The sequence below is a fragment of the Cottoperca gobio genome, chromosome 2 (genome assembly GCF_900634415.1).
Source record: "Cottoperca gobio chromosome 2, fCotGob3.1, whole genome shotgun sequence".
Classification (NCBI taxonomy): domain Eukaryota; kingdom Metazoa; phylum Chordata; class Actinopteri; order Perciformes; family Bovichtidae; genus Cottoperca; species Cottoperca gobio.
In genome coordinates, this window is record NC_041356.1 from 12,523,180 (window position 1) to 12,550,829 (window position 27,650).

At 42.6% G+C, this 27,650-nt stretch overlaps 1 protein-coding gene and 1 long non-coding RNA gene across 2 annotated transcripts; one reads left to right on the top strand and one right to left on the bottom strand.

The window, feature by feature from the left end:
• Positions 1–1,550: 1,550 nt before the first annotated feature.
• LOC115017510 (uncharacterized) lies at positions 1,551–25,975 on the bottom strand. Its single transcript, XR_003833252.1, has 3 exons — positions 25,908–25,975; positions 25,684–25,730; positions 1,551–2,414 (listed from the first exon to the last, which is right to left on the bottom strand). It is a non-coding gene; the product is annotated as an uncharacterized LOC115017510 (long non-coding RNA).
• gbx2 (gastrulation brain homeobox 2) lies at positions 20,880–25,066 on the top strand. The gene is made up of 2 exons (XM_029445830.1): positions 20,880–21,703; positions 23,262–25,066. The coding sequence occupies exons 1-2, from the start codon at positions 21,187–21,189 to the stop codon at positions 23,792–23,794; spliced, it is 1,050 nt and encodes a 349-aa protein (XP_029301690.1). The 5' UTR covers positions 20,880–21,186; the 3' UTR covers positions 23,795–25,066.
• Positions 25,976–27,650: the final 1,675 nt, after the last annotated feature.

Here is a 27,650-nt window from a genome sequence, read left to right on the forward strand (position 1 = left end):
CACACTTTTACTTCCTGTCTGAGCTGCTAATTAACTGTGTGTAATTTTCATTGTTGCCAATTACAGCCGGAGGGGCTGAGGTGTGTGTGTGTGTGTGTGTGTGTGTGTGTGTGTGTGTGTGTGTGTGTGTGGTGTGTGTGTGTGTGTGTGTGTGTTTACTCTCGATGCTAACAAGCTGCCATGCCAAGCGGTTGACCCACTTCCCCAAGGAGGTCCCAAAGGACCCCCCCCCCATACATACACATACACACACACACGCACACACGCACATGATCTGCTCTGAATCATCTTTGTCTCCTTTCACACTTCAGGTGTTAAAACCTTAACATCTATTTACCTTCCAGTGTTTGTAACTACTATTGCCTTCCTGTAAACTACACCTTTAATTTTTACATTTTATCAACATTTATCAAACTGTTATTGTTATTTCTCCTATTTTTGTTGTGTCTCTTTGAAGCAGTTTTGTGTCTCTTTGTAGTTGTTTTGTGTCTCTTTGTGGTCGTTTTGTGTCTTTTTGTCGTTGTTTTGTGTCTCTTTGTAGTTGTTTTGTGTCTCTTTGTAGTCGTTTTGTGTCTCTTTGTGGTCGTTTTGTGTCTTTTTGTCATTGTTTTGTGTCTCTTTGTGGTCGTTTTGTGTCTTTGTAGTCGTTTTGTGTCTCTTTGCAGTAGTTTTGTGTCTTTTTGTAGTCGTTTTGTGTCTCTTTGTGGTCGTTTTGTGTCTCTTTGTAGTCGTTTTGTGTCTCTTTGCAGTAGTTTTGTGTCTCTTTGTAGTTGTTTTATGTCTCTTTGTGGTCGTTTTGTGTCTCTTTGTAGTCGTTTTGTGTCTCTTTGTAGTCCTTTTGTGTTACAAACATTTGAGAAAGTAGCATTCTTTTGTCATGTTTCTTGGCATTCGTCAGCTCAAGTCAGAAAGATTAAGAACATATATCCTGCATGTGGAGTAAGGACAATTTAAAAGCTGCTGAACAAAGAAAGAAATGAATAAATAAAAAGTCTGAAAAATCAACCTGGGAGGAGAAATTAATCTGTCCATTATCTTTTCTAATAATCTATTTATCATTTAGTTTATATATTATGTGGAGAGATACTGATAAAGGGGACATCTTAAGATATTCAGTTATTATTAATGTTTCTGTCCAGGTGGGTTTACAGAGCGGAATAAACTGTCACCTTTTTTCTGCTCCTCGTTGTTAATTGAATTATTCGCCTCCCGTGCACCAAGAAAGAAAGAAGCCCCCGAGCAAGAAGACGCTCCAGTTGTGCTCCCAGAGGGACACACACACACACACACACACACACACACACCTCTCTCTCAGCGCCTTTGTTTCCTCCCTAAATGTTAAGTACATAAATGTATGTATCTATGTCATAGTACAACATTATTGATCCCTGAAGGGAAACTCTTACTCTGAGAGGTCAAAATACACACACACACACACACACACACACACACACACACACACACACACACACACACACACACACACACACACACACACACACACACACACACACACACACACACACACACTTCACATCATGTCAGCTGGTAGAGATTTGGTGTTTTGCTCGAGGACATTTTTAATAGTTTACTCTTAATAAAAGTGCCAGGAGGTGACAAGACATCACACAAATCCTGCATCTCTAATCGCAGCCAGCAGCCAGTTAGCTTAGCATAAAGACTGGAAACAGCTAGCCTGGCTCCACCTACCAGCTCCTCTAAATCTCAGACTGAGTTTGTACTGTCCAACAAGTCGTCCACAGGAGAAAGAAAATCCTAAAAAATCCTGTTTTGATGAAAAGAAGCAGTTTGTAAAGGAGAGAAAACTAAGTTCTTTACAGGGCGGGCGGACGTCATGGGGGCGTTGATGGTGTGCACGGCTGCATGTAAACGTCAATATTAGTGGAATAGCAGATTTTATTTCCCCATAATTTTATTTATTCTTTTATTTATTTCTCTTTATTTCCCCACATTAGTTTTTTACAGATTATTTATGAGTCCATTACTTTTTCAAATGTATGCATTAATATTTGTATAATACATGCACTGGTTCTCTCTGAGCTCATTATCTCCCAGCCTGTGGGGGTCCCTCCCCATCCTCAAAGGAATATCCCACTCTTTTACTGTCACATTGAACACAACACGGCTCTGACCTGATACATATCCCCCCCCCCCTCATCAGAGCTCACAAACATGCAGCTATAAAAGAGTAACGTCCTGCATTGTGTACCGCGGCTGCCGCTGGGTTTCCCCTCCTGATGGATTGATGGTCGTGGCCTTCAGTTCAGGGGCGTCTCCTCCCGCCACATTATAACCACGAGGTTCAGTCACAGTGTCTCCTCCATGTTGATGATATTTCAGTCAACTCGTCTGTCTTCAATGTTCTTTCTGAGTTCACATGAACCTCAGTCCTTCTGTTTGGAAGATAATCACGCTTTAATTTCTTGAACTACATTTCCCATAATGCACCATTAAAGGTATGCCGAATCAGCTGTTCGCAGCTCCTGTTTTCAGTGAACCCATGGACGTACAGATAACCATCACTGGTTTACTTTGACACTGAAGAAAAGTTAAAAACGTCTTGATTTTCAAGCAGGTTCTGCAGCTATATTAGTTTGTGCAAGACATTGTTGCTAAGGTAAATGTTACAATAACTATTTTAATCCCTTTAATATCATTGTAAACATTGTATATAGCAGGATTTTACTTCGACAGAACCAGGTTGAACATTGTTTACAGCTCGTTTAAGATTACGAGTAAGATTGTGTGTTTGGGTTTGTGAGCTATGTGAGTTATGACCTGGGCTTCTGTTTTTGGGAGAAGGCCGTAAAAAACACGTTCTTCATCAACTTAAAAACCCGGGTCTGTGATTAACCCTCATCTGCCCCGCAGGAGCCGTGACCTTCGCTGGCCGAAACGCCAATCAGCCAGCGCTCGGCGGGCTGTAATTGAGGTAACAGCTGCCTTTTAATGGCAGCTTCACCTTCTGCAGGCTGGAACTGAAGTCGACGCGGCTGCTCTGACGGTAGAGAGTCGTAGTCACGTCTTAAACTATTCTGATGTCTAAATACATTTCTGTAGATTTATTCGATATGCAAATGTCAGATAGTTTTATGCTTTTATCGTGCATTTTAAACGTGTTTTTAAAAAGGTACATTATGTAATATTCAAATGTGTAAAAACAACTGCAGGAGCTTCTTCACCTGTCAGACAAAGCTGGGGGGGGGCATTGTCTTTAATCCAACATGGCGGACCCCCACAGGGGAGCAGCATTAGCACATTTACTGGGACAATAAACCCAGTTGACAATAATAAGGATTCAGTGTTTTACATTAAAAAAGATCAACGACCTCATTTACAAACTGTTTTTATATATTTATTTAACACGCTCTTCTCATGTCTCACATTATAAATCAGATTTAAAGTATATAAATACATATTTATTTATATATGGTTGCAATAACTTGAGAAAAAAGTCTAAATATTTTGAGATTAGTCGATGGACTGAAAATAATCGAGTAATTTTTCATGCAAAAATGTCAGAAAATGTTTTCAGCCTCTCAAATATTGAGATTTCTCTGTTTTCTATTATATTAAAGTGAATATCTTTGACAATACAAGACATTTAAACAGTAGGATGGACATTCTTTACTATTTTCTGACTTACTGTACTGTACAGTACTGTGATGTTCATAGCACATACTATACTTTATGATTTATCATATAAAGACACAGAAGCAGCAGATTCTCACATTACGATTGCAAACTGTCTGAATGCATTAAAAACTAAGCTTGTATCTGTAAACAGCCACTGTCAGCTGTGACCTTGACCCCGCCCACTCTCATCATGCAGACCAATCACCTCGCTGACCTTGCCAAACCGCCGTTTCATGGCCCCGCCCCCCTGTCAATCATCACGTGCAGGTGACATGAACAAAAGTGTGGCTTTGACCTTTGACCTCTGCACATGTGCTGCTCTGATTTGGATTAAATGTTCACGTGACTTCTTCTCACGAAGGACCGGTCTGTTGATTTAAATGTTCCGTCAATAAACAAGAATATAGTGTGCCGTAAAAAAGAAAAAAGAAAAAATCCGTAAAAGAATAAAAAAAAACTAATGTGGAAATATAAAAAAGGAATAAATTAAAAGAATAAATGTGGAAATATAAAGATAAAAAATGTTTTTAAAGTTAATAAAAAGGTAGAAATATAAAGATAAACATTTTTTTTAAAGTTAATAAAAAGGTAGAAATATAAAGATAAAAAACTAAAAAAGTTAAAAGTTAATAAAAAGGTAGAAATATAAAGAGAAATAAATAAATGTGGAAATAGAAATAAATTATAAAAAATAGTCCCATGTCAAATGTCCTTTTTTAGGGACAATCTAGTCGAGCCAAAAGAGAGGTAGAGAAGGTGGAAGGTGCCGTAAATAAGCGGGATTGTTTAAACTACATGTCTCTCTTCTTTTCTTCAACATGTTGATATCGTTGCACAAAACAGGACATTGACGAACATATTTAGTCATAGTTTTTGTTTAAGGAATTAATTAATCTAATCAATTGATCCTCGAGTCCGAGTGGAAGTTTGAAGAACGGTCCTCCATGTGTCCTGACATGTAGCTGTCGCAGCTGCAGAAACAGCTGAACACATGTGTACTTGAAGACTTTTTTGTTGTTGTGTAAAACATCCTGTTTTCCTTTCATAACAACTGACGTTTCGTTTCTTTTCCTGCTCATTTTCAGGTTGTGGTCGTCGACTCGCCGGGACGGATATAAATGTTTGATACATTTCTGAAGACATGTTGATGCTGAAACGATCGTGCTGGCTTAGTTAAAGCTGTCCTTCACCTTCCACAGAACACACGACTCCATGTGTGTAAATGGAGTCAGATTTGAAGTCGCAGACAGGAAGTCAGACCTACCGATCCATCCCGCTTTGATTGGAGCCAGAAGACGAGGCAGCGATCCGGAGGAGGCCGGAGTCTCAGCGCTGAATGATGAATTACGTTTCAAGGGTTTTTACGTGGCGAGCAGGAATTCATGTTCAGCCCTAATAGCGCTCGTTTTCTGCCTTGTTCACTCCATTAACGGCGAGCAGGGGGCCCCCCCGAGTGGCTGGCCCCACCGCTAATTACGGCGTGAGGGATGATCGGCGAGGGCTCATTACCGGCGGTGCGGGCCGAAACATACTGTCTCTCTCCCGGTTAATGATGTTGGATCTGCGGCGAGGGGAGAGACCGGCGCGCGGCGCTTCATCAAACATCTGAATGTCCGCGGGTTAACGTGGCTGTTGACTTTCCTCTGTCTGCAGCAGTTTCCTCTCTGAAGCTGAACCACTGCGGCCTCATTAACATCCAGTTTACACACAGAGTTTATCTAAAGCTCAATACAGGAGAGTTCAAGTCAAACAAGACACGACTGCGTCCGTTTCAAACAAAGCAAAGCAACTAAACTCCATAACCATAAAAACTTAACACAATTTAATTAAATAAACTCCATAACGGAACAAACAGCCCTTCTGCAGTGGAATTAAAACACATTAAAACCTCTTCTAATATCTTATTTCTAAAAATCAGATGTTTAGATAAGATCTCATTTAGTTATGAATGGATTACTGTACGTTCCCAAAGGTCAGCGGCCCCTCAAACCTTCACCTACAAAATGTCACTCAAAGAAACAAAACTAAAAAGAGAAAATTACTTCAAAGAGACACAAAACGACTACAAAGAGACACAAAACGACCATAGAGACACAAAACGACTACAAAGAGACACAAAACGACTTCAAAGAGACACAAAGCGACTACGAAGAGACACAAAATGACCATAGAGAAACACAAAACGACTACAAAGAGACACAAAACGACTACAAAGAGACACAAAACGACTACAAAGAGACACAAAACGACCATAGAGACACAAAACGACTTCAAAGAGACACAAAACGACTACAAAGAGACACAAAACGACAACAAAGAGACACAAAATAACTACAAAGAGACACAAAACGACCATAGAGACACAAAACGACTACAAAGAGACACAAAACGACTACAAAGAGACACAAAACGACCATAGAGACACAAAACGACTACAAAGAGACACAAAACGACCATAGAGACACAAAACGACTACAAAGAGACACAAAACGACTTCAAAGAGACACAAAGCGACTACGAAGAGACACAAAATGACCATAGAGAAACACAAAACGACTACAAAGAGACACAAAACGACTACAAAGAGACACAAAACGACTACAAAGAGACACAAAGTGACTACAAAGAGACACAAAATGACTACAGAGAGACACAAAGTGACTATAAAGAAACACAAAACGACTACAGAGAGACGCAAAGTGACTACAAAGAGACACTAAGTGACTACAAAGAGACACAAAATGACTACAAAGAGACACAAAATGACTACAGAGAGACACAAAGTGACTACAAAGAGACACAAAATGACTACAGAGAGACACAAAGTGACTACAAAGAGACACAAAACGACTACAGAGAGACACAAAGTGACTACAAAGAGACACAAAACGACTACAGAGAGACACAAAACAACTACAAAGAGACACAAAATGACTACAAAGAGATACAAATGACTACAAAGAGACACAAAACGACTACAAAGAGACACAAAATGACTACAAAGAGACACAAAATGACTACAAAGAGACACAAAGTGACTACAAAGAGACACAAAGTGACTACAGAGAGACACAAAATAACCACAAAGAGACACAAAACGACTACAAAGAGACACAAAACGACTACAAAGAGACACAAAACGACTACAAAGAGACACAAAATGACTACAAAGAGACACAAAGTGACTACAAAGAGACACAAAACGACTACAAAGAGACACAAAACAACTACAAAGAGACACAAAATGACTACAAAGAGACACAAAATAACCACAAAGAGACACAAAACGACTACAAAGAGACACAAAATGACTACAAAGAGACACAAAATAACCACAAAGAGACACAAAACGACTACAAAGAGACACAAAACGGCTACAAAGAGACACAAAATAACCACAAAGAGACACAAAATAACCACAAAGAGACACAAAACGACTACAAAGAGACACAAAACGACTACAAAGAGACACAAAACGACTACAAAGAGACACAAAATGACTACAAAGAGACACAAAACGACTACAAAGAGACACAAAGTGACTACAGAGAGACACAAAACGACTACAAAGAGACACAAAACGACTACAAAGAGACACAAAGTGACTACAAAGAGACACAAAGTGACTACAGAGAGACACAAAGTGACTACAGAGAGACACAAAACGACTACAAAGAGACACAAAACGACTACAAAGAGACACAAAGTGACTACAAAGAGACACAAAGTGACTACAAAGAGACACAAAGTGACTACAGAGAGACACAAAAAGACTACAGAGAGACACGGTAGACATCATGTTTGACTCTTTGTTTCCAGATTTTCAATAAACATTAAATTAGAACAGCAACGATTTCTTGATCAATTAGAGAAATAATACATATCCAATAATACAATACCATATCTTTTATATCATCTGTTTTATATCTGTGAATGTGAATGAATATAATCTTATCATTTTGTCATAAATGGAAATGCACAACAATATACTGTGTAATGTTCTTTGGCTCAATAAAAGTATTTGAAATGGAATAAATATACGTCATCTCTATGAATGGAAAGAAGCCAATGTTGATGTGCACACTTAACGCATACACTTTCTCTTTTCTTCTCTTTTGTGCATCCGAAGGATCCAAGCTCTCTCTGAGCAAAGAAAGATGATGTTTTTGGGAAATAATGGACCTGTAAATAATCTATTTTCCAAGACGTTGGTCCGTTCCTTTAACCCGTCAGTAAACCAGCTCTTTGTCAGTCTCGCCTACCTTCCTCCTGTCTGCACTGAAAGCCCCTCGACTGTCGGCCTCATTACAGCCTCTTACCTGACACAGTGAGGCAGAACTAAATGCTGCCTGATGCTCAGCCAGCGATCTGTCACAGCTCTCTCAGCCCCAGAATCAAGTCACTGCTCAATTCAACCTGAATACTGAGGATTGTTGGGCTTTAGTCTCAATGTTAAGGCTGTTTGCTGATGAAATCCCGGGAGACGACGCAGAGCTCAGACTGGCTTCATTCCCACGCCGGACATTTTACATTAGACTGAAGCGTATATTCGGAAACCTTGAATAGCGCTGAACAACCGGATTAATTGTGTTTAAATTGTTACAGGGTGTCTGTAATATGAAATGTTCATCTTTTTCTTTTTCAATTTATTAATTAATTTGTCTTTAAATGTTAATTTTTTGGGTGGTTTACCAGGATTATAACATTTATAATTATTTATTTTTTCTGCTTTTTATTGATTAATGTCCGTGTTGGTCAAACTCTTTATTACTTATGAATGTAGATGTCACATACTTTGAAGTTTTATTTTAATTTATTATCATCATTTTAATCATCATTATTATTATCAACATTATCATCACTATTATTAAAACTATTATTAATAGAAAACTTATCATTATTCTTATTATTATCATTAATATTCTTATTATTTATATAGTTATTGGCACCATTATCAATATTATTATTATCTATATGAATATTTACTCAAAGTGTATTTCCTAGATACAAGTCATGTCAAGTCATGTTTATCTGTACATTACATTAAATGTAAGTTATTTTAAGTAACTAAGTACTGTACTTAAGTACAATTACTCAAGTACTGTACTTAAGTACAATTTTGAGGTACTTTACTTTAGGATTTCCATTTTCTGCAACTTCATTACATGTCATATAATAAACTAATACATGATGTATTATTAAAGATTAAACTACCCGGTGACAGAGGACAGAAGATCCACCTGTACTTACATTAGGGCTGCAGCTAACGATTACTTTCATTATCCACTCATCGTTTGTTGTATGAAATGTCAGGAAAAGATCCGGCGCAGGATCTCAGTCCAAGGTGAAGTCTTTAATATGATATATATAATATGAGTTTAGACATCTCTTTACATGGAAAATGACTCAACGATTATTCCATTATCAGAAAGCTTCTCGTGATCGATTGTTGCAGCTAAACCTTCTTCTACCTGAACTCCTGCGAGCCTGGATACTTCAAGTGCTAAGAAATGATGGAATGTGCTTTTAAATGTCTCACTTAAATACTTTTCTTATTACATGACATCCATTACAAGTTCACAGTTATGTTGTTTTCCCACATTGGTGCAGGAAACACCTGATGAGGAATAAAGACGATAGGAGACAAAGTGAGACGCTTCTTGTGAGAAACCAAAGACAAGGCGTTCATTCATGTGTAGCCTCTCAGACACTCCTCAGATTCACGCGGCGCCTTCATGCTGCCGACAGTTAACCAGGAGGAAACCGGCTCGACGAGGCAGCTCTAACCCAATTGTACACATCCTATTTCTGCGATTGTACCCGCAGTAATTGAGGCTGTAATAATTAAATAAGTCTTTTAGCCGAGTGTGGAAGATCTAATTAGCTCGTCTGTCTGAGCGTCTGGAGTTCGTGGATGTCTCTAATTCTCGGGGTTTGCCGCAGCAGGTATACTTACCTGCATGTTTTTTATGGGCGGAGGTCAAAGGTCAAGTTGTGAGACTCGGCCTAAAGAGGGGGGGAGGCTGCTCTGTGCGTGTAACAGCAGCGCTTAGTGTTTGCAGGCACACCTGCTCTGTGCTGGTGGAAAGTTGGTGTGGGATGATGATGATGGATGAACTGAAGCTACACTGTGACCCTGTTTTTAAAACAGCTGTCATGTCTTTTATTCTCTGTGGTGTGTTTTCAAAGCGTTTCACTCTTAAGTTAGGGCGTAAAGCCCACAGTGACCAATGTTTTTACTTCCTGTGGCCGATCACTAACCTACTTATGTGTTATTATTTATGCTCTTTATTTGTGCTGCTCTGGTGCTGCTCTGGTGCTGGTCCACCGTGCTGTGAATGGATCAGGTCCTTCCTACATCCAGGACACGGTTAAACCAGACAACGCTCACTGTCTGATTTTTAAGGTCCAGCTCACAGCGGCAGCTCTGTAGAACTACCCTGAAGTTTCCCCAAACTCCCACAGCAATTATCACACTGGAAATGTCCTCAAACTGAGACACTTTGTCACTTGAGCATATTTGTTACCTCTGCATAGCTTTAATTAGCCTAAAGGGGGCGCTGTGGGTTAATTTGAGGATTTATATTCAGTAGAAATGTGAGATTTAAATGAATCCCTGAATTTTAGATATAATAAACCTAAGGAGTCACACTTGGAGGATTTGAAATTAATGCCCACTCTCCTCATGTTGTCTGTATTTTATCCTGCAAGCAATAAAAGGTGGTTTTACAGTTTTGACTTTAACGAGTCTGTAATTCTCAGACACGATGGTTTACGTTTGAATTTTAGAGGACAAGATGTGCTGAAATGTTCAATCATAAAACTATGAATAAAACGAGATAAAAAGAATCAAGAACACAGAGCGTCCTCACTAACTGTCCCAGTATAACACCATCAACACAGAGCGTCCTCACTAACTGTCCCAGTATAACACCGTCAACACAGAGCGTCCTCACTAACTGTCCCAGTATAACACCGTCAACACAGAGCGTCCTCACTAACTGTCCCAGTATAACACCATCAACACAGAGCGTCTTCACTAACTGTCCCAGTATAACACCATCAGCACAGAGCGTCCTCACTAACTGTCCCAGTATAACACCGTCAACACAGAGCGTCCTCACTAACTGTCCCAGTATAACACCGTCAACACAGAGCGTCCTCACTAACTGTCCCAGTATAACACCGTCAACACAGAGCGTCCTCACTAACTGTCCCAGTATAACACCGTCAACACAGAGCGTCCTCACTAACTGTCCCAGTATAACACCATCAACACAGAGCGTCCTCACTAACTGTCCCAGTATAACACCATCAACACAGAGCGTCCTCACTAACTGTCCCAGTATAACACCATCAACACAGAGCGTCCTCACTAACTGTCCCAGTATAACACCATCAACACAGAGCGTCCTCACTAACTGTCCCAGTATAACACCGTCAACACAGAGCGTCCTCACTAACTGTCCCAGCATAACACCAACACAGAGCGTCCTCACTAACTGTCCCAGTATAATGCCGTCAACACAGAGCGTCCTCACTAACTGTCCCAGTATAACACTATCAACACAGAGCGTCCTCACTAACTGTCCCAGTATAACACCATCAACACAGAGCGTCCTCACTAACTGTCCCAGTATAACACCATCAACACAGAGCGTCCTCACTAACTGTCCCAGTATAACACCATCAACACAGAGCGTCCTCACTAACTGTCCCAGTATAACACCGTCAACACAGAGCGTCCTCACTAACTGTCCCAGCATAACACCAACACAGAGCGTCCTCACTAACTGTCCCAGTATAATGCCGTCAACACAGAGCGTCCTCACTAACTGTCCCAGTATAACACTATCAACACAGAGCGTCCTCACTAACTGTCCCAGTATAACACCATCAACACAGAGCGTCTTCACTAACTGTCCCAGTATAACACCATCAACACAGAGCGTCCTCACTAACTGTCCCAGTATAACACCGTCAACACAGAGCGTCCTCACTAACTGTCACAGTATAACACCATCAACACAGAGCGTCCTCACTAACTGTCCCAGTATAACACCGTCAACACAGAGCGTCCTCACTAACTGTCCCAGTATAACACCGTCAACACAGAGCGTCCTCACTAACTGTCCCAGTATAACACCGTCAACACAGAGCGTCCTCACTAACTGTCCCAGTATAACACCATCAACACAGAGCGTCCTCACTAACTGTCCCAGTATAACACCGTCAACACAGAGCGTCCTCACTAACTGTCCCAGTATAACACCAACACAGAGCGTCCTCACTAACTGTCCCAGTATAACACCGTCAACACAGAGCGTCCTCACTAACTGTCCCAGTATAACACCGTCAACACAGAGCGTCCTCACTAACTGTCCCAGTATAACACCGTCAACACAGAGCGTCCTCACTAACTGTCCCAGTATAACACCATCAACACAGAGCGTCCTCACTAACTGTCCCAGTATAACACCATCAACACAGAGCGTCCTCACTAACTGTCCCAGTATAACACCGTCAACACAGAGCGTCCTCACTAACTGTCCCAGTATAACACCGTCAACACAGAGCGTCCTCACTAACTGTCCCAGTATAACACCGTCAACACAGAGCGTCCTCACTAACTGTCCCAGTATAACACCAACACAGAGCGTCCTCACTAACTGTCCCAGTATAACACCATCAACACAGAGCGTCCTCACTAACTGTCCCAGTATAACACCGTCAACACAGAGCGTCCTCACTAACTGTCCCAGTATAACACCATCAGCACAGAGCGTCCTCACTAACTGTCCCAGTATAACACCATCAGCACAGAGCGTCCTCACTAACTGTCCCAGTATAACACCAACACAGAGCGTCCTCACTAACTGTCCCAGTATAACACCATCAGCACAGAGCGTCCTCACTAACTGTCCCAGTATAACACCATCAGCACAGAGCGTCCTCACTAACTGTCCCAGCATAACACCAACACAGAGCGTCCTCACTAACTGTCCCAGTATAACACCATCAGCACAGAGCGTCCTCACTAACTGTCCCAGCATAACACCAACACAGAGCGTCCTCACTAACTGTCCCAGTATAACACCATCAGCACAGAGCGTCCTCACTAACTGTCCCAGCATAACACCAACACAGAGCGTCCTCACTAACTGTCCCAGTATAACACCATCAGCACAGAGCGTCCTCACTAACTGTCCCAGTATAACACCATCAGCACAGAGCGTCCTCACTTTTTGGTATTAGTAAAACTAGCGGTAACGGTAGCAGCCATGGTAGTTGGCAGAAGTGCAGTTAAAGTATTAATATTAGTATTAGAAATGTTACTTTCTATATCTAGAAAAATGTAATTTACGAAACGGCCAAAGAGAACGAGTCTCAGAGAGCATCATGGGTAGAGGAGTGTGTAAAAGGTGAAGAAAGAGAAGAAGAATTGTCTGGAAACAATCGACGCACAGAAACAATCAGCGCTCATCTGCAGATACAACAACGACAACACGATGAATGTGTTAAAGAATGTCTCACGTCCATTGATCCAGCTGAGAAGTGATGATGTTGAAGAGCAGCGAGAGGTTACGCTGCTAACAGCTGCTGCTGAGTTCAAGTCTTTACAGGTTAAATCATAAAGTGAACGTATGCACACTTCCATAACACTTTGAATTAAACTCCCAGAGCATTTCTTTGGCAGTATTCTTATTATTTTATTTAAAAAACACTAGATTTAAATAGAACATTTTTCATTTTATTCATTTAAAAAAAGATTAATAATTTTATACTTTATTATTATTTCTTTTTGAAATGCTGATTAAAAATGTGTATATGTCTTCATTTGTTTTGTTCATTACTTATTTTTGTTTTGCATTTCTGTTTGTGTAAATGTAAAAGGCCATAAAATGTCTGATTGATGTTTGACAGTCTATTAAAATAAAAGATAATAAAAAACAACACATTTCGCTTTTAGAGTTGAAGGTCAGGACATTATGACCCCGGCGGTAGATTTCTCCTCTTGAGTTGAGAAAAATCTGATTTGAGGGCTCGATGCAAAGATTAAATGGAGGTTTTCTGCAGTGTAGCGATCGATACGAGCCCTGCTCGCTGCCAGAACATACTTAAGAAACTCAATCCCCATCCTCCCTCATTGGATCCGCCACCGTCAGGCCAGGCGACCTCAGCGGCCAATCAATCGAGTCCCTTTCAGCTCCGATCATCAGAAATCCAATCGCTGCTCTAAATGTTAATTGATCTGAGCTTTTGGGACAAAAGCTGCCTCTTTAACTGCTTCTGCTTCATGGATCATCTTCAGTTCACTGTGTCTTTTATTTTAGTCACGATTGTTAAAATTCAGCTTTTTCACGCTGAAAACAAAAAGATTCGGGTTGAATTTCTGTGCACAAAATATCTGCAGCTTCAACATCGACACTGGAGACAATGTTTACATCTATAGACACTTTGTGACATTAACACGTCAGTAGATGTTTTCTCACTGTCATTAAAATACTTAGAATCAGACAGGACATGAATAGTAAGAAGTGGAAAAGCTACTTCACACAATCACATATGTGTTTATCACATCAGGTGTTATGTCCTGAAATAAAACTCATGCGTCTCTTTGTGGCAGGAACAGTTCAGGGTCTCCATGTTCCCAGCCTGTCTCCTACACAATCACGTTCCATTCAACTGAACTGCATCCTCAAACACTTGAGAGTAAAACAGATTTTATATATATATATATATATATATATATATATATATATATATATATATATATATATATATATATATATATATATATATATATATATATTATATATTTATGGTCGCAGTTTTAAACACTTGGTGAACTTTGTGAATTTAAAACGGGTCTCTCCTGGGTGAAGCTCTTCACTGCACGGACTCCTGACGACTTTCATAACTAAACATATTTGCGATACAAAATAAGTTTCCCCCCAAATTTGAAAGTGCAGTTTCGTTGTAATGCAACGTAATTCTCAGGAGAACGAGATAAAGAGAAAAGAACTAAAAGACGAACGTTTCAAATGCAGTTTGAATGTTAATTAAGCCACGGTGGAGATGAAAGCAGAAGGTGCAGGTGAGTCACACTGACCCAGGTCCAAGTGAGTCAGACTGAACCAGGTGCAGGTGAGTCAGACTGACCCAGGTGCAGGTGAGTCAGACTGACCCAGGTCCAAGTGAGTCAGACTGAACCAGGTGCAGGTGAGTCAGACTGACCCAGGTGCAGGTGAGTCGGACTGATCCAGGTGCAGGTGAGTCAGACTGACCCAGGTGCAGGTGAGTCAGACTGACCCAGGTGCAGGTGAGTCAGACTGATCCAGGTGCAGGTGAGTCAGACTGACCCAGGTGCAGGTGAGTCAGACTGACCCAGGTCCAAGTGAGTCAGACTGAACCAGGTACAGGTGAGTCAGACTGACCCAGGTGCAGGTGAGTCAGACTGAGACTGACCCAGGTGCAGGTGAGTCAGACTGATCCAGGTACAGGTGAGTCAGACTGACCCAGGTACAGGTGAGTCAGACTGACCCAGGTGCAGGTGAGTCAGACTGAGACTGACCCAGGTGCAGGTGAGTCAGACTGATCCAGGTACAGGTGAGTCAGACTGATCCAGGTCCAAGTGAGTTAGACTGACCCAGGTCCAAGTGAGTCAGACTGACCCAGGTGCAGGTGAGTCAGACTGAGACTGACCCAGGTGCAGGTGAGTCAGACTGATCCAGGTACAGGTGAGTCAGACTGATCCAGGTACAGGTGAGTCAGACTGACCCAGGTACAGGTGAGTCAGACTGAGACTGACCCAGGTGCAGGTGAGTCAGACTGACCCAGGTGCAGGTGAGTCAGACTGACCCAGGTGCAGGTGAGTCAGACTGAGACTGACCCAGGTGCAGGTGAGTCAGACTGAGACTGACCCAGGTGCAGGTGAGTCAGACTGATCCAGGTGCAGGTGAGTCAGACTGACCCAGGTCTCCTTCATGCTCAGACCGAGAGGATGTGTTGAGAGTCCACTTGCTGTTTAAACTGTGGAACAGTGTTTGCAGGCCTCAGTGTTCAGACAGTCTGACAGCGCTGTGTGTATAAATGTGTGTGTGAGTAAATGTGTGTATAAAAGTGTGTGTGAGTAAATGTGTGTATAAAAGTGTGTGTGAGTAAGTGTGAGTAAATGTGTGTGTGAGTAAATGTGTGTGTGTGTGTGTGTGTGTGTGTGTGTATAAAAGTGTGTGTGAGTAAATGTGTCCTGGCATTTAGAGGCTGATGAAAAGGTTGATCCCGCCACGGCGCTCCGCTCTGACCGGAGCGTGTGGAGCGGCGTGGACGCTCGGGGCGACGCGCCCCCCCCCCCCCCCCCCCCATCCATGCATCTGTTTCCACCCCTGCTCTGCTTCTCAGCTGCAGCCGGCGCTTTCATAATTGCTTTTTCCCGCGAACATCCCCTCCACTTTACAACACGCGGCGGTAATATCAGCAGACTCAGAGATTGTGCCATTGAGCTCCAGATTTAAACGCACAGGGAGGTGCAGGTGTGTGTTTCTTCTTCTTCTACATCAGACTGCGTCCACCTTTTATTTCCGTATACGCTCCTCAGCCATTTGGAGGCCTATTAGCGCCGCTTGTTGCAGCGACTGATGATCTTACCAGGTAAGCAGCTCCTATTAGAGGAAGCTTCATTTAGTGCTACCCCCCCCCCCCTCTCCTCTCCTCCACCTCTACCCCCCCTCCACCCTCCCCTTTCCCCCTGAAGCCCATTATGGATGATCACAGCGCTCGGCTTGCATGCAGGAAAGGTTTAATTAAATCATAGTCCAATCATAATCCATGTTGTTAATTAAACTGGATAATTTATAAGTACAAAAGAGGATATTTATTAGCTGCTCTGCGGTGGTGAGGTGCACGCTCCCCCGTGCACGGACACCCACACTCAGGCACCCCTCCCCTGCCTTACAACCTTTTACTATTGATGCCCCCGCATGATTGATAATGAGACAGAGACTGCTGTACTATTTGTCTAATGGCCGTGCAATTAAATTCCCTTGTAAATGACCCATGCCTCATTTCATCCTAATCTATGGAATTTTGATTGAATTTGTCAGCCCTAATTGAAAAATACTGCTATTTAATGTCTGCATTGCAGTTGCAGATCAGGCCGCCTTTAATGAGATCGTGTCCCAGTGACCCTGGGGAGGAGCGGGAGGGGGAGGGGGGTATCCATGCGTGCCCTTGACTCAGCCCAGGAGGGGAGGTGGGAGATGCACTCGGGGTCAGAGGTCACCTGCGTCCTCTCTGGCTACATGATGTCAGGACATCGCCGGTGGCCTCGGCGAGGTTTGTATTAATTGATGAGGAAGCCATTACAGCATTCATTAAAATGGAGTTGGATGCCGACGCAGGAGCAAATATTGTGATTTAAAGCTCTGCTGTGCAGCTGTGGAGAAGATGAATCGTCGGGTAATCGTCCCGCAAATGGCGACAACGTCAAACCTCCTGAAAACATGAGCAGTGGAGGAGAGGCGGCGGAATCTGAGCTGAGGACAGACTCTGAGCTGAGGACAGACTCTGAGGACAGACTCTGAGGACAGACTCTGAGCTGAGGACAGACTCTGAGGACAGACTCTGAGCTGAGGACAGACTCTGAGGACAGACTCTGAGCTGAGGACAGACTCTGAGGACAGACTCTGAGGACAGACTCTGAGCTGAGGACAGACTCTGAGGACAGACTCTGAGCTGAGGACAGACTCTGAGGACAGACTCTGAGGACAGACTCTGAGGACAGACTCTGAGGACAGACTCTGAGCTGAGGACAGACTCAGAGGACAGACTCTGAGGACAGACTCTGAGCTGAGGACAGACTCTGAGGACAGACGCTGAGCTGAGGACAGACTGAGGACAGACTCTGAGGACAGACTGAGTACAGACTCTGAGGACAGACTCTGAGGACAGACTGAGGACAGACTCTGAGGACAGACTCTGAGGACAGACTCTGAGGACAGACTCTGAGGACAGACTCTGAGGACAGACTCTGAGGACAGACTGAGGACAGACTCTGAGGACAGACTCTGAGGACAGACTCTGAGGACAGACTGAGGACAGACTCTGAGGACAGACTCTGAGGACAGACTCTGAGGACAGACTGAGGACAGACTCTGAGGACAGGACTCTGAGGACAGACTGAGGACAGACTCTGAGGACAGACTCTGAGGACAGACTCTGAGGACAGACTGAGGACAGACTCTGAGGACAGACTCCTGAGGACAGACCTCTGAGGACAGACTGAGGACAGACTCTGAGGACAGACTCTGAGGACAGACCTGAGGACAGACTCTGAGGACAGACTCTGAGGACAGACTCTGAGGACAGACTCTGAGGACAGACTGAGGACAGACTCTGAGGACAGACTCTGAGGACAGACTCTGAGGACAGACTCTGAGGACAGACTCTGAGGACAGACTCTGAGGACAGACTCTGAGGACAGACTGAGGACAGACTCTGAGGACAGACTCTGAGGACAGACTTGAGGACAGACTCTGAGGACAGACTCTGAGGACAGACTACTGAGGACAGACTCTGAGGACAGACTCTGAGGACAGACTTGAGGGACAGACTCTGAGGACAGACTCTGAGGACAGACTGAGGACACAGACTCTGAGGACAGACCTGAGGACAGACCTGAGGACAGACTCTGAGGACAGACCTGAGGACAGACCTGAGGACAGACTCTGAGGACAGACTCTGAGGAACAGACTCTGAGGACAGACTGAGGACAGACTCTGAGGACCAACCTGAGGACAGACTGAGGACAGACTCTGAGGACAGACTCTGAGCTGAGGACAGACTCGAGGACAGACTCTGCTAGGACAGACCTCTGAGGACAGACTCTTGAGGGACAGACTCTGAGGACAGACTCTGAGACCTGGAGGACAGACTCTGAGCTGGGACAGACTCCTGAGGACAGACTCTGAGGACAGAATCTGAGGACAGACTCTGAGGACAGACTCTGAACAGACTCTGAGGACAGACTCTGAGGACAGACTCTGAGGACAGACTCTAGACTCTGAGCTGAGGACAGACTCTGAGGACAGACTCTGAGCTGAGGACAGACTCTGAGGACAGACTCTGAGCTGAGGACAGACTCTGAGGACAGACTCTGAGCTGAGGACAGACTCTGAGCTGAGGACAGACTCTGAGGACAGACTCTGAGGACAGACTCTGAGGACAGACTCTGAGGACAGACTCTGAGGACAGACTGAGGACAGACTCTGAGGACAGACTCTGAGGACAGACTCTGAGGACAGACTCTGAGGACAGACTCTGAGCTGAGGACAGACTCTGAGGACAGACTCTGAGGACAGACTCTGAGCTGAGGACAGACTCTGAGGACAGACTCTGAGCTGAGGACAGACTCTGAGGACAGACTCTGAGGACAGACTCTGAGGACAGACTCTGAGCTGAGGACAGACTCTGAGGACAGACTCTGAGCTGAGGACAGACTCTGAGGACAGACTCTGAGCTGAGGACAGACTCTGAGGACAGACTCTGAGCTGAGGACAGACTCTGAGGACAGACTCTGAGGACAGACTCTGAGGACAGACTCAGAGCACAGACTCTGAGGACTGACTCTGAGGACAGACTCTGAGGACAGACTCTGAGGACAGACTCTGAGGACAGACTCTGAGAACAGACTCTGAGGACAGACTCTGAGGACAGACTGAGGACAGACTCTGAGCACAGACTCAGAGCACAGACTCTGAGGACAGACTCTGAGGACAGACTCTGAGAACAGACTCTGAGAACAGACTCTGAGGACAGACTGAGGACAGACTCTGAGGACTGACTCTGAGGACAGACTCTGAGGACAGACTCTGAGGACAGACTCTGAGGACAGACTCAGAGCACAGACTCTGAGGACAGACTCTGGACTTGAATCAGCTCCAGATGCTGATGATGGATATTTACATTGTTGGAGGAGTTTGGGGATCTGAGGCAGAATCAGGATGAAATGTGCCACATAAGTAAAACTGCACTTTTAGTTCATGTAGCATTTTTATTTCTATATTTTACAACAGGACGTTATCCTCTGTTGAACAGCTAGCTACATGTTTACCCTCTTCACCTGTCGTGTCTCACCTCAACACTTAGCTTGTTGGTCAGCAATGAATCTAAAAACGAGAGTAATATCCATGAAGTTTGGTGGATCAGAGGAGGAACACAGATATTTCTGAGTAGTTTTTTACTTTGAGGTCCTGTTTCTCAACATGGCTGCACTAACCCTCGAGCGTTTCTGAGCGTATCAAGTGTTGAACATGCAATGATTCAGGGGAACCTGCTCGTCCTGACGCAGTGTAGCGTCACCAGCATGCATCACCTGTGTGTGAGCATATACCAAGTTTGACATAAAAACCCCGCCCGGTCAGAACAGCTTGTGTTTTGTTGTATATATTTTTCTGGATGTTTTTTAGTAGACAATGTGACAATAATACAAGTTGGTGTCTTTATACTCACCTAGTCGTTTTACACATTCTAATGAGGAAACGTTTTGTGTTATACATTTAAAAGCACCTGAACCGCAGCAGAACGTCTTGTTTTTGCTGACCTCCAGTGGGTTCATGCTCACCTGGCTGCAGTGACGCACAGGGATGAAAACTACAGAAAGATATTGTGTGAGGGCTCCACAGAATCCATCGATATGAACACAACTCCTGCAGATCCTGAGCAGATGGACTCCACTTGATTTGTCTCGTTTGTTTTTGACCCATAAACCTCATTTGAGACTTGCATCAGGAAGTTCAGGGATGATTTTCAGAATAAAAGGTTGCATTTTAGAGTTTTAGAATGGCTCATTTCAGACAGAAGTTTGTGTTTTGTTGTTGAACGTGTATCTAGTTGTGTGTGTACGACACTGGATCACACACACACACAGCGATTATTTACCTAATATATACAGCTTATTATTTACGATGATGTGTTTTCACATTCTTAAATGGCCTGTGGTCCCAATTTGTGTAATTGGCATTCATCCAGGAGACCAAAAGGCGAGCTGTCACATCATCCATGTCAGCCAATCAGGGACCAGAGCGCAGGGAGGGGGCGGGGCCGGTGCGGGGAACGCAGCGCAATTAAACCGAGGGGAGCGCAATTTAAATCCAAAACATCTCTGGACGCGCGCAGGGCAGGAAACACACACAGTGTCAGCGGGAGAGAGAGGGACAAGTGTCCGCTGCTGTGGTACCGCTGTCCGGTCAAGTTGAAGTGGAGCATCTCCAAATTGCGCACGGTGCGTCAGCGGAGCGACAGACCGGAGCTTTGTGGGGAAACTAAACACAGGAAGAGTTTTTCTGATTCTTTTTTCTCTTCATTACTTTCCTTTTCTCTGCTGCACCAATGGAATGGTTTTATTTAATCGGATTATCGCTCCTCTAAACTCGGGTTCACATCCGCGGCTCCACCGGGGGTCTGTCGTCCCTCCGCAGCCGCTCACAGCGCTCCTTCTCCGGGCTCCTCCGAGCTGCAGCGATCGTTCTTATGAGCGCAGCGTTTAGTCCGTCCTTCATGGTGATGCAGCGGCCACTCGGAAGCACATCTGCCTTCAGCATTGACTCTCTGATCGGGGGGCCCCCGCAGCCCAGCCCGGGACACTTTGTCTACACTGGCTACCCGATGTTCATGCCGTACCGGTCGGTGGTGCTCCAGCCGCCGCCTCCGCCGCCCCCGAGCCTGCAGCAGGCTCTCCCCGCCGGCCACCACGGGCACCCGCAGATCCCCAGCCTGCAGAGCGGCTTCTGCTCCAGCCTGGCACAGGGCCTGACGCAGGGCATGGCGCTCACCTCCACGCTCATGGCGTCGCTGCCCGGCGGCTTCTCTCCGTCCCAGCAGCACCAGGAGGCGGCCAGGAAGTTCAGCTCGCAGGCGCTGCACGCGGTCTTCGACAAAACTCAGGAGCTGCGGCTGGACGCGGAGGACGGCAAGAGTTTCCTGCAGGGGAAAGAGTCTGCGCTGCAGGCTTTCCACGACACAGACACGGCGGTGCAAACATCCACAGGTAGGCGGGGGACTCATGAGGTTTCACCCGGAACACGGATCAGTCCGCGTCAATACGGCACCGAAAATAAACAACTTTACTTCATATTTGGTCTCAAAATACACAAAAGATGTTGATTTTTATTGTATTCTTGTTTCCACTGAAGCTTAATTTAATAACATTTCAGCACCTTTTTAAATGTCAGGTTTTAGTTGCCATTAAATGACAATATTTCACATTTTAGCCAAACTATAAAAGCATATTCACATTTTCAAGATGTTTTATTAGATGAAGCAAAAATAAATGTTGACACTTGATTTCAAGAGAAAATAAATATTAAAATAAGATGATTAGAGTGAGTCGTATGTTGTATACGGATGCAAATACATTTGAAGATTAAATAGATTTGATCATGTTTTTCACTTGCGGATAAAAACAAGAAATAACACATTTATATGAAAAATAAATGTACTTAAATAATTCCTTGGCCCTGTGTAGATTTATCCAAATGTAAAACTCAGGTTGACATTTTGTCTGGAAAACTAAATAAATAATTCAGAAAGATTTGTTTTTAAGGCCTCAGCGGCTCAATTCACTTCAACTGTCTGTAAATCAACATTTCATCAGATTAATGAACATGTTGCTCGTGGCGTCAGATTATTAAAGATTAAAGAGTCTTTTACTTTCAGAGTTCATGTCTAATGTTCCGTTTATTTACTGAAGAAAACAGCTGACAGTTTGGTGCCTGCGGGCAATAAATCCTGGCTTTATTTCTGGGTTTGATGGTTTTATTGCTTCCTGATACAAAACAGACATTATTGAATATTATTTGTGATTGAATCTGACGTTGCTCGGCTCCGTTTCACACGCGGACAGACGCGATGTGAGCGGGCCGCAGCGGAGACTCTCCGTGCGTAATTACGCGTGAAAAATAAAAATCCCTGCAGAGCGCGTGCTCTCCGCGGTGATCCAAACACTGATCTGATGATGGACATTGACACGGCACCCCCCTCCCCCCCCCCTTAATGCACACCCACAGATGTCACAGTCAGATTCAATTTACCAACATTTCCTGTCAAAATAAAATGTGAGTTCACTTTCAAACTTTATTTTAACTCCGATAATAAACATTTGAGATGTTTTCTCTGCATCCTGGAGACACTTTAGAACAAAATGTCTTTAATCTTTTCAAACACTTAATAAAGTAGATATTAGGCTGACAATTATTTTCTTAGTTAATTGTTTAGTAAAATCAAATTGGTCCAAATTGTTAAAACAGCCCAGAACAACATTTAGTGAAACATGAAGTGAAACTGATCCACTTCTCGAGTTAACTGCACAGCATATTCATAATGAGCTTGTTCAATGATTGATTTCAGGTTAAACTTGGTAAATTAAAAGAGTTCGATGATGCCACTAATATCTAATGTTGAAATATTTAAATCTTCAAGATTTGACGAATTTTCAAGCGGAAAAACAATTTAAAAAACAGTTTCTCGTTTCTGACTTGTTGGGTAACTTTTATTTGTCCGTTTAAAGCTTTGTCTTTATAATGATGATGGCCGTGCTCTCCCTGCAGGCAGAGCGCACAGTAAAGAAGACAAGGAGGACGAGTGCGGCCGGAAGGATGAGAGCTTCTCCATGGACAGTGACCTGGACTACAGCTCCGACGACAACCTCACCTCCATGTGCCACAAGGAGGACGGGGACGGCGGCGGAGGGCTGGATGACGGCCCGCACATACACGGCTCCTCCGGCTCCGGGAGCGGCGGAGGCTCCGGGGGTGGCGGAGGTAGCGGGAAGAACCGGCGGCGGAGGACAGCGTTCACCAGCGAGCAGCTGCTGGAGCTGGAGAAGGAGTTCCACTGCAAGAAGTACCTGTCGTTAACCGAGCGCTCCCAGATCGCGCATGCGCTGAAGCTGAGCGAGGTGCAGGTGAAGATCTGGTTCCAGAACCGGCGCGCCAAGTGGAAACGGGTCAAAGCCGGGAACGTCAACAACAAGTCCGGGGAGCCGTCCCGGAACCCCAAAATAGTCGTCCCCATCCCGGTGCACGTGAGCCGCTTCGCAATAAGGAGTCAGCACCAGCAGATGGAGCAGGCCAGACCGTAGAAGAAGAACTGACTTATCAAGTGACTGAATCCCGTGTTGATGTTTTTTATTATAAGAGTTTATTTCCTCTTTTAAACATGGAAGATGTTTCAGGTTTTTACATTCATTTAACAAAACATCAACTTATGACCTGCAGTCAACGTGCGGTTATTTACTTTCTGACATAAATCAGATGTTTATACTTCTTAAAGTGCATTTTATGCGACTATGACACCATATTTAACCAAATAAAACTAAAGATCCAGCAGAACTATGAGATGATGCCACTTCATTTACAAAAATAAAAAAACGTCATGATAAAATGTTAACAACTTGAAATGTGAAAAAAAAATCAAGAAATTGATTCGATCATTTTCTCTTTTTATTTTAAAGGAAATTCGATTTATTTTAAAAGGTTAATTATAACAATAATTAATCTTATTAGAGGGAAACTGTCCGAGGTCGAATTTAATTTAAAAATGAGAAAAGATCTGTTTTAAGGGTTTTCCAGACTTAAAGGAAGTTCGTTTTATGAAGAAGAAGAAGAAGAAGAAGAAGAAGAAGAAGAAGAAGAAGAAGAAGAAGAAAGGGGAAACATCTCATAAATCTAAAATCAGCAAAGTGTTTGTTTAAGGTGGACGTTTTTGAAAGGTCATATTATAAAATCATTTAATTACATTTTTGAGTCTGACAAAAATAATTTTGGGGAAACTGGCAGTGAGTTTAGAAAATTCCTCTTTTATCGAACGGAGTTTGGTTTTATTTACTAAAAATGACGTTTGGATTCTAAAACCTGGTAGAAATGAAAGCGCGTTGTTTTGTCGGAAGACTTCAGACTCCCTCGTGTTCTTCTTCTCAACACGAGACTCAGCGGCTCGTGAAACTGGACATTTCTCTGCAGCATTCAAATAGTTTTGGAGCGACACCAAAAACTGCGTAAAGACGCGCCGCAGAGGAGGAGGATGGAGAGACACACCGACATGTTGCTTCGGCCGGCAACACGTTGACCAACCCCCCCCCCCCCCCCACATGTAAATACACACGCGGGACCAAATTGAGGACATCACGTGCAGAATTCATCACGTTATTTCAAAAACATTGTTGTTAAAACATTGTGGGTTTCTCCGCAGCTCCGCAGCTCCTGGAGACTCGAACCCTCTTTTGCTTCATTTCATCTTTGTTTTGTTTTTGTTTTTATTTTTTTGGACAAAATGACGCTGCTAATTTATTTATATAAAATTGTGCAAAAGTAACTAACATTTCCTGAGAATGGAGCAACAAAAAAAAAAAGATATACAAGTGTGAATTAAAAGATGAAACGATGTTAACAGATGTCTCCTTCATGTTCTGGATTTAAGTACATTTAACCAAACTCAAAGATTTGAATATAAAGGATTAAGTGTAGTAAAATACATAAACACGTTTTAATTATTGTGGTTAAGTTAATCATTTTCCAACATGTTCATTTAGAACATTTTATTTTGAAAGTTAGACATTAAGAGGTTGTAAAACTAAATCTGCTTTCAAAAGTAAAATGACAGAAATACTTAATCTGGTTGAACTCGTTTGGAAACAGAAAGTTTATTTGGTTGTTTATCTGTGTTGTGATGATCACAGCCTGAAGAGGTCAGAGGTCACTCTCGTTTGCAGCCTATTGTGACAGCGGGGTCACGGGAGGAGACAACAACGTGCGCTCACGTGGCTACATGAATATTAAGCTCTCTGACGTTTACACCCCAGTTTTCAGAAGAAATTCAGCTTTTGGGAACCAAAAACGTCCATTAACCCTAAAATACATTTCATATCAGGTAAACTGAATATGTTGTTCATTGTGGGTGAATAAAGAGTTAACTTAGCATCTCTTTAAAATACCATTACATTACAATAAAATGTAAAGATAAGACAAATACCTTGACTGGCTTGTCCACATGCTGCTCGTCCTGCAGTCAAAGTAAACCTTCACAAAACATGAATGAAAGTTATTGTTTTTTATTCATGAAGAACCACCGCGAAATTATTATCACGTGAACTGAACAATGTGTTCATTTAGGGGGGAATAAGGATTTAACTGAGCACACGAAACAACCTAAAAATACCATTAAATGACAATGAAATGTAAACATAAGATGAATACCTTGATAGTCTTGTGGTTGTATCCAGGTGGATGCAGGTAACATGTTGCTCCTTGAAGGCCAGCAAACTAAAAGTCCAAACAGAACCAGTGTTAATTGTTACCCATCATTTCTTTAACCCAAAAGAAAAAGCCCAAATTGCATTTTTTTAATCACGTAAACTGAATATTTGTTTATGTTTGGGGGAATACAGATTTACAACCTTAAAATAACATTAAATGACAATAAGAATAAGAGAGAAATAGCCTTGATTGTCCGGCTTTGCAGGTGTTCTGGTAATGAAATTAAAAGCCATAACAGAAACATGTTAATTATTAGCATTAATAAGGGATCATTCTTACCCAGTATATTTTCTTTTATTAATATTTTTAAAAAGGTAAATTTAATATTTCGTTCATTTGTGTGAATAAAGACCTGATGAATCAGCTGTTAGCCCTAAAACTGCATTACATTAAACATAACACGGCGTGTCGTCAAACTCCAGGTGAAGATTTCACCTGGAGAGACACAGAGAGAAATTAAACTTCATCTTCTTGCTCAGCTATAGCTAAATAATTAACAAACCTCTTTAAACAAACTTTAAAAACCTACCTGAAGTCGCCAGAGTTACTTAAAGTTTAAAAGTCCACCGGAAGCGTTAATTTCTTTCTTTCCGGTACGGTAAAATAAAAGAAGAGAAGAAGAGAGTAACTGTTAAAGTTACGTAAACGTTCATGTTTCGCTTCAAAATGAACCATTAAAGATGTTTTGAGGTTTGTAGTTGATGAATTTAATTTCAAAAGCAACAAATATATATATAAAAAAGGACATTTAAAGCTAGGTTAGCCGTTTGCTCTAAAAAAGATCGGAATCAGAGGCGGCCGTTGACGCACCAGAACGTGATGACGCACGTACGCACTGCGTTGCCATAGCAGCAGGTTGATGGTGAAACGTGTCAACATCAAGTTTAACCTATTTTTACACTGAAATTAACATAAAAAAAACAACTATAAATATGAGCAGTTAACTCGGTTAACCGATTGTTTGAAAATTAGACTGCAACACCTTTGATAGTTGATTAATTGTTTAAGTCACAAATGATCTGTTTGTCATTTTAACTAAACATCTTTGTACAAACAACGCATTTGAAGACTTTGGACGATTTCAACTTTCATGGGAATTTCCCCCTATTTTATAACTTGCTTTTAGTTTACATTTTCTTTTACAAAGATATAATTCAAAACTAAATATATTTGTATTTTCTTGTGTTGGTAGCACAACACAAGAGTTCTGAAGACTTTGGACAGTCAACACTTGTTTAACGAGATATTCTTTTGACTTAACAAGTAATCGATTAGTAATTTATGAAGCAAAAATATATATATCATATTAAACTAAAGATCTTAGTATTCTGGGCTGTTGGTTGCCATTAATTGTAAAAACAATCAATAATGAAAATAATTTTGCAGAAATAAAAGCAGAAATTCGTTGCTGACTTTTTGATGCAAATTAAAGGGAATTCTCTAAATTTTAGTCCTTAAAATCCGTTTTAGTCAAAGTTAGTCATTTATTCAGCATGTAAAAGTTATAGAATGTTTCCTGTGGCTCTTGAGAAAATTACCCAAATGATGTCGTATCTCTTTGCATTGTGGGAAATGTAGGATCCACTGTCTAAAAGGATCAGGGACTAAAATCTCCACTTCTGCTGCTTTCAATTTCACAATTTATAAAAAAAAAGATCTGTCTCTTGTGAATCTCCAACACAG

Bases quoted from the DNA above. Each gene is read 5' to 3' on its own strand.
- gbx2 (XM_029445830.1), top strand. From the start codon at position 21,187: ATGAGCGCAGCGTTTAGTCCGTCCTTCATGGTGATGCAGCGGCCACTC. The intron at 21,704-23,261 runs GTAGGCGGGGGA...CTCTCCCTGCAG, and splicing joins GGCGGTGCAAACATCCACAG to GCAGAGCGCACAGTAAAGAA.